At 46.0% G+C, this 8,372-nt stretch overlaps 1 protein-coding gene across 3 annotated transcripts in view; it reads left to right on the top strand.

The window, feature by feature from the left end:
- The window catches only part of ARHGAP32 (Rho GTPase activating protein 32), a 464,420-nt gene that overhangs the window by 315,873 nt on the left and 140,175 nt on the right, over nt 1-8,372 (top strand). For all 3 annotated transcript variants that reach the window (XM_019546989.1, XM_019546988.1, XM_019546987.1), the window contains one exon: nt 2,154-2,240. In XM_019546989.1, coding sequence (XP_019402534.1) covers nt 2,154-2,240 — 87 coding nt within the window. The remainder of the gene's footprint in view (nt 1-2,153; nt 2,241-8,372) is intronic.

Here is an 8,372-nt window from a genome sequence, read left to right as displayed (position 1 = left end):
CCCCTGCCTGCTCCCCTATGGCTGTCCCGCCTGCCCTAGCTCCTGGTGCTTTAAAAAAAAAGCCTGAGTGCTCACCAGGTGCTACTGGGCAGGGTGGAGGAGGGTGATCCCTGCTGCCCCACACTGCATGGGGGGCTCTGCATGAGCCCCCTAACCCCCATCTTTGCTCCTCCAGCCCCCTCACCGGTGCCCTGGTGGGCCAGTTCCAGCCCTTTAAGAAAAAAAAGAACCGAGAAAAGCCCCGGGACTCACTGCTCCTGCAGCGGCTTCGAGGGCTCGTGTAGAGCCCCCCACGTGGTGCGGGGCAGTGGCGATCACCCTCCGCCGGCAGGAACAGTAAGTCTGGGGGGTTTCTCTTTTTTTTTTTCTTTAAAGGACCGTAGCTGGCCTGGGCAGGGCACCCGTGGGGGAGCGATGGGGAGCTGGGAGGGGTCGTGCAGAGCCCCCCACACAGCGTGGGCCAGTGGGGGGCAGCAGGAATTGCCCCCGCCACCCAGCAGCACCTAGTGAGCACCGGGGCTTTTCTTTAAAAAAGAAGCTGGGAGCTGGGGCCAGCAGCAGCAGCCATTGCCAGGCTGGGGGAGCGGGTGGGAGATGGGCCTGCCTGATTCAGAGATTCGGAGATTCAGCAGCAGCCAAACCTCTGAGTCGGATTCGGCCAGGTCAATTCGGGACAGTGATTCGAATCACTGGATTGAATCGCTGTCTCCCAAATCGGCCGAATCTGAATCTGAAACAAATACTAGCCGCTTTGCACAGGCCTAATTGTCATATTGAATTGCCTGACCAGATGCTATTTCTATTGGAGTCTTCTGCTCACAAGGAGGTCACGCTTGCTAGAACAGCAGATTGGGAACTGCACGAGGGTGGCTATCCCTGGAAAGGCTGCAGATCAGGCTTATATACATAGTCCTGGCTAAGAGCTGCTACATGTTGGTTGCTCCAAAGCTTGCTGCTTCTGGAGAAGCATTGCACCCGCTGCAGTAGAAAGGCAGTGCTGACTTTGTCCAGTATTTCAGAGGATCCTAGATATGGTTCATCATCCTTGCAATGCCTAGGCACACCCAGCAACTTAGAGAGGTGGTGCTGGGACATGAGACTAGTTTCTTTTATAGAGTTAAGTCAGCTCCTTAAGAGTAGTGGAAGGAATAGTTTTGTCAGTTAAGGGGGTGAGTGTGTTGTTTTCACCCCCAGTATAGCTGTACTGACAGATGCACAAGTAAAGGTGCAGTCTTATCTTATCTGCAAAACCAACCTTTTTTTTGCCAGCATATCTTAATTTGAGCGGGGAACCTCGGGCATGAAAAGATTTTCTTGCTGCTGTAAACATTCAGCAGGTTGGCTGGTCAAGCTTTCCTGGAAGATCATGTAAGAAGGCAGGGTAGATTTGCACCTTAGAGACTAAATAAAACATGTGCATATGTATGTATGCACATGCATACGCACCAGTTTTCATGAGCTGAAGCTCACTTCATCAGCAGACAAGGGCTTCCATTTACCTACGCCACCCCCAGGCCCCACCCCAGGTACTTGGACAGGAATCCCGTGCTTAATCTCTGCGTGCTGCTCTGACAAAGCACATCATAACATTGTTTAATGACTTTTCATATTGATGAATGGCATTGTAAAGCCTTCTGTTGTGGTCAGTTGCTTGATAACATTGAAATTTGGAGTCATGTTTTATTATCTAGTGCCTGCCCAAACTTATAAAATAAAAATGGAATAAAGTGGGTAGTTAGAATAAAAGGATCTCCGATATGTGAATATTTATGGGGATGTTTCCAGGCAGCGTTTCATTTTACAAACCTCTGTAGCTGAAGATTTAATCCTCAGCTTGAACAGTTTGCCTTCCTGTGATGGTTTTATTGTAGCACCGTATTTAAAAAAAAAAAAAAAATCAGATAAGATGCAAAATCAAATGCTTTTTTGGAAGCTCTGTGTAAGTCGCAAATGTTGAGTATTTTCAGTCTGGCAACTTCAGACAACCACGGTCCCGGTTCCTGATCCCCAGCATCTCTCAGAGCAAGTTAATATGAATGTGGTGCTTCATGCATTATTACATGCCTGGCTTATCCCTGCTCACTGACCTGGTCTCTCTCTCTCTCTCTCTCTCTCCCTCCCCTCCCTTCCCCCTCCTTGCTCCTTTGATGTAGCTTTCGCTCCCAGAGGAACAGAATGAAGTAACAAGAAACGGCTGCGAATCCAAGGAACTAGTCTACCTTGTGCAAATCTCGTGTCAGGTAAATGTCATGTTTTCCCCCCCTTATCTTGCATACAGCATTGCATTGTTTAATAATGTGGCCTCATAATACGTTGATGTCACTAGATTCTGATGTACATTTTTTCACCTCTTCGCTGGCTTAGTCCTCAGAAGGATTCTTTATGTTTTGCTGTGGCTGGCTAATTTTTAAGGAAAGAAATACTGAGCTTTAAAGGGTGCAAAAACAGCTTGTTCAGCAAACAATCCTTACTGCAGTACACGGGGAGCTGTAAAATATTTAGCGAAAAGACACAGGCATGGGTGCTTACGGGAGGAAGGGGGGGGAGTGTAAATAGGGATATGTGCATACATTATGACTTGCATACAAAATGTGTGTGTGTATATGTGTGTGTGTGTATATATATAAAAAAAAAAAATAGAGGAAGTGCTTGAGTAAGAACAGAGGCCAGTATCTCCCACTGAGTCAAGGATGGAGGTAGGGATCATGAGGTTAACTTGGCATCTTGACTTACTGTTTTGTTTTCTTTAATCACTTATTACTGGTGCATTAAAGTTATGCAAATATGCAAATAACTGCCGCTTTATACCACTGTCTTCCCTTCTTTAAAATGGGTATAGAACCCCCAGAATGAGTGGTCATTTTGTAAACTACTTTCATATCCTCAGATGATAGGGTAAACTATGTAAGTTCACTGAGTGTGGGGAGACTTGGTAGATCCAGGTAGAAGTAAATTAAAACAGGATGTGATGCCTAGTCATTTTTTCACCCTAGGGTGTAGCACTTCTCCCTAATATTACCTGCCTTGGCGTGTTGTAAGCAAAGTAATTGTTAACTTACTGTACATTCATGGGAATAGCTGTTGTATTATTTGCACTCTCTTTATTTGGTTCTGTTGTGAAAGTCCAAAGAATTATAGGTAAGGGAATATTATGGGCGTATTGATAGTAGATCACAGCATGTCTGAATTGTCTGTGTGAGGAAGAGTTGACTATTTTCCCACTATGGTCTCATTTAAACCGGGAAGTTATAGCAAGTTGTATAAGCCAGGCTGTGAATTTACAGCACATGAGCAATTCCTCTCTGACTTCTTGCGTGCTTACTTTTGGGGTCTGTCTGTGCCAACTCTGCCATACACGACCACCTCGATGGCTCGTGCCACTTGCCATATACCAAAGCCCAGGAAAGAGGCAGCCCCGACCACGCACCCAGAGGCGACTCTTAGGCTTTCGGCCCTGAGCGCATACGGTCTATTGGATGTCTCCTCAAGTCATCTCAAAGGCGGCAGCATTGCCTCAACCCTGAAATGTAGCACCTGCTAGGTGGCGTTGAGTGGACAGGGTATGCCTCTTGGCAGTGACCCCAGGTTCAGCATGGAAGAAGTACAGGTATGACTTTAGCACCCAATTGGAGGGCCTTGCTGGGAGGCAACTTGTTTAACTTTGAAACTGGAGTAAGTTACTTTGTAATTAGTGCAAATTAAATGTTTCCACACAGGAGGGAGCTAGTGCAGAGTACCCAGGGTGCTATAAATTAACTCCTTAGCTTTCTAGAAGCTAACTTCCCCGGCTTGATAAGCACATTTTTAAAAAAGTACCTTTGCATTAGAAAAGACCAGGGCTCGTGGGAGAAGAGGCCAAAATTTCACAGGTGAATGAAGTTTAAAATTGCCTGCGATTTGTGAGCATCTCACAGATACTGTTTGCCCCTGCTGTGCTTGTAGACCAGATGGTAATTTAACAAAAATCAACACAACTGCTAAGAAGGCAGCACCAAAAAATGGTGACAGGATCAAGGCTGCAATTTTTCAAGGAAGTTTGGATTGCTCTAGGTTTTAGAGGGGTGATTTTATTTATGCCCTGTTTATATCACATTGTGCCAAGTGCCATGACCAGGAGGTGGATGCCAATAGATGATACTTGGGCAGATGCTCAGAACCTGCCACTTGTTTCAAGCGTCTCAAGTCTGAACACCCTCCCTCTACTGCTGAAGTGTAGTTTTAACTCTGCTGGCCAGAGCAGCCCTGCTGAGCGCTCTCACGATTAATTGGGTCTCCTCCAGCATAACTAGGTGTCTGAACATTCAGGTTTTTCAAGATGATAGCCAGCACTTGGACCATGCCAAGGAGTGTGTGTATAGCCAGTGCAATGTATACCGCTTGCCTGTAACAATCCAGTGCAACCAGGATTTATACTGATGTTTGTGCTGATGCTCCTGGGTGTTTTTTCCGAGGTATAAAGGCTGTTTATACATGTGCTCCACGAGTGTGGCGGGAGGGGCGCTTTAATTAGAAGGGAGTCTGCTGCAGCACAGTAATTACCATGGTCCAGCAGACTCAGTTAATCAGGTCTGCTCTGATGCACTGTAATTACAGCGCATTGGAGCAGCCTCACTGCTCATGTATAGGCGCCCAAAGAGACAGCATTTCAGAAAGTGGTGCCAGCATTTCGGGAAGACAGCATGTAAGTGGACCATCATAGAGAAGTCTTCAGTAGATGTGGGCAAGACACTGCTCCACTGAAGTGCCTCGCCGAACTAAACCAAAGTCATTGGGAGCTGTGAGTATTCACACTACTCAGGACTGAGCTGCACAGCCTTAAAGGGTGAGCATATAAAGGCTCACTTGTCCCTCCTAGTTGTTCTCCCTCCTAATCCACTAGAGTTCCTTGTTATCTAGACTAAGTTTCCGTTCTTTTGCTTTAGTGCATATCATATCTTGCCAACACTAAGAAATTAGAGACACTTAACTTACAGCAGTAGTTTCCAACCTTTTTTGTGCCATGGACCGGCACAGGAGTGATGGAGCCGGCTGCCTACCTTCCGGGGTTGCCCTGCCCCCAATTTTCACCCTGTATGTCACCACCGGTGGCAGAAGCCACTCACCTGGGTGGACAGGCTGGGGGGGGCTGAGTGGGGGGCTCATGCCACGACTCGGCAGCTAACCTGCCGTGGCCCAGTACTGGGCCGTGGCCTGGTGGTTGGGAACATCTGACTTACAGCATCTGGATTCAGTGAAAAGCATGGAAGGAACAATACTTAGCTGCAGTTGTTACAGTTGAGATACTGTAACCTCAGACATCTCACAGGCCCCCCTAATGTCCAGGGAAATATTCCAGTCCATCACACACTGCATACAGAGGGGTGTCTGAATGGACTTAGCCTTACATTAACATTAATATTAAATGGGAGGTGGGAATAGTTTACACAAGATGATAGTGCTGTAGGGAGAGGTTCTGGCACGACTTGTCTACACGAAGCCAAAAAACTTAAAGAGGAAAAAATTATAGACCAAACTTTGCTTGACCTGAGTTTGCATTTGCTACCAGTGCTGGTATTTGACTACTTGAGCCAATTTACAGAAATCCTTTAACATGTCCAAGTGGACACAAAAGTAAAAAACATTTAAAGGTCAGGTCTGGAAACTTGTTCATTTAATCCAGATCCACACGCATATAAAAGCTTTGAGAAGTTCATGAGTGTTTTGCTGCAAATGTAAATAGCATGGTAAAATGTAAGATGGAAATCAGCTATCCTGGCAACTTCAGATTAAAGCTGTCATCAAAATGGGCAGAAAACCCCACGCTCCAGGACTGGTTGCCTCCTACCACTGTGCTATCCAAGATGGGCATCGTGTGCATATAGCAGTCTGCATTTTGTGTGCGGCCTATTGAAAAGACATTTACTTTTGTCATCTCACTTTGCAACCGATAACAAAAGCTTTCAAACATCAGACCTTTAAAGAGCCTAGCTCAAACGTAGCTGTACTTTTTTTAATTGAAAAAAAAATTAAAAGATGCCTTTGGTGACTACTTTCTGTTTTATGCCAGTGTAGAAAATACTGGTTTTCTGTGATGTTCTAATTTTGAACACATTTGCCTCTGTTTTCGGTGTTATATAAACTAAACCAAGTTAATAGCTTTGAAGCAAAAAGACGAATAAAGAGCTATAACTCATTTATTTAAAAAACAGAAAGCTACGGTTCATCTTTCAGTTTCTTGAATCAGGTTTAGGATAGTAAACTATAGCTAATCGTCAGTATAGTTTTCGGCTTGTTTTTTTAGTCTAGGTGAAGTCATTTTAGAGTGAAAAAATAACCTTTGTACACTCCTGAGCAAAGCTTGGTATGTATCGGGCATCCAAACAGTTACCATAGTACTAGGATTGGTATTGTTAAAAATAATGAAACTTTCTTCCATGGGAAAAGAAAGGATGGGTAGAAGTCCTGTAAGCAAACCATGAATTCTTTAAGTCTGAGGAAATGTTTTTTGGAAAGAGCAGATTCTTCATTAAAAGCAGTAATGTCTAGCTTTCTTGCCATCAAAACTATTTTAGGTTTCCACCTTCTTAAAATGCAGACAATATTTAAGATGCATTTTACTGGAGAAGAAAAGTCCTTCCAGAGGTTGCAAGCAGTGGTCATTTTCTTTACAGGAAACGGAGAAACACCAAATCTTCCTGGGGAGGATGTTGAGACTGTGCCTGTGGACTTTATAAGCTCCATAGGCGATAGCAGCAAGACATAATCACAGATCTTAAAAAGATCACAGGACACGTCTGGGGCCTTTGTAAGGATCATGCTGTACCTGGGTACTTTGAAAGTCCATGGATGGACTTATCAATTCTAGGGGGATAAGCAAAGAATTTACAAAGAGTCTGCAATGCATTTAATCAGGGTTACAATGCATGCTGAGAAATAAAAGAAACAGAATTCAGGACTCTGAAAAGATGGAATTGAGCTAAACATCGTTTTTTGTTGGGTATCAAGCAGGTTTAGATGTTGCAGTTTTCAGCACCTGTCGGATTTATTTGAATAATGAATTAGAGTAGGGGTCGGCAACCCACAGCCCACGTGCCAGATCTGGCAGTCTGACCCGACTGCACGGAGGATGCAACCCATCCCATCGGCAGCACCCTCCTCGGGAGCCCTCCTTGCTGCTCTTCTGCCTGCATTTACCAGCACTGCAGGGTGGCCAGGTTTCTGCAGGAAGGGAAGTACAGGCAGCATGAGCTCTCCACAGGGTGGATATTTGTGGCCTGTGGCAGGGTGCTGGGTCACAGACTCTGGCCCCAGGGTGGCAAAATGTTGCCAACCCCTAAATTAGAACAGTTTTCAAACTGCCAACTCCAGGGCCCAGATGCATGGCATTAGTTCACTCTGCCTCCCGTGAACTGTGCAAGGTGGCTATCCCTCTCTAGCCCATGTGAATTTTGTTTAGCTGCACGAGGATCTCGCTATATTGGGTCAAGGCAATTGCATACATTTAAGCCTCACTGGAAATGGAGATTCAGTATCTCCTTTTCAAAGAGCAGCATTGACATGGCTCCAAAGCAAATGCCATCCAGAGTCCTACAGCTGGAGGAGTGGTTGCAATAGCATGCGTTTCCAGGGCAGTGGAGATGAAGCCAGGAAAATTGGGATCCTGGTATGAAGAGCAGACAGGACTGCCCGTCCTAGGCGGTTTGTGAGGAGAGGAGAATTGGAATAGATTTCTGCAGAGAGGAACATCTTACTCACCCTAGAAATGTCTTGAGCCATGGTTACTGCTTCTGTTTCCCTCTGCTAGTGCATGCTAAAAACCACAAATTGTTTGTAGTCAAATTTCTGGCCTAACCATTCGATAGCCATTTGTGCAATTGCATTCTGTCTTCAGGGTCCTGCTTTTAATGTATTTAATAATTTTATCTTGTGGGAATGAAGCTGAAGCACCAGGAATGCAGTTATGAAATACATGCCACAAAGGTGTCTCTCGCAAGGCTGAGATTTATTAGAAGTGGACTCAAGGGGCCAGATACTATCAAACACACCCAGGCGTTAGGCCTGTGTGAAGCGGCTAGCGTTCACTTCAGATTTGGGGGACAGTTATTTGATTCAGTGATTCAAAACGCTGTCCCGAATCGATTCAGAGATTCGGCTACTGCCAGATCTGCCAGGCCAGGCCCATTCCCCCGCCCGCTCTCCCAGCCTGCCCTGGCTCTCAGCTCTTTGGGGGGGGAAAAAAAGCCCCAACTCAGTGGATGCTGCCAGGCGGGGGGCAATCCCTGCTGCCCCCCACTGCCCCACGCTGCATGGGGGGCTCTGCATGAGCCCCTGCAACTGCCTCAGCCCCCCACCCCCCATGGCTATCCCACCCGCTGCAGCTCTGACCCTTTAAG

Source organism: Crocodylus porosus, unplaced genomic scaffold (assembly GCF_001723895.1).
Source record: "Crocodylus porosus isolate Cpor-Errol unplaced genomic scaffold, CroPor_comp1, whole genome shotgun sequence".
Classification (NCBI taxonomy): Eukaryota; Metazoa; Chordata; order Crocodylia; family Crocodylidae; genus Crocodylus; species Crocodylus porosus.
Note: the sequence above shows the minus strand (reverse complement) of the source record. Positions and strands in the feature narration are given on the sequence as shown.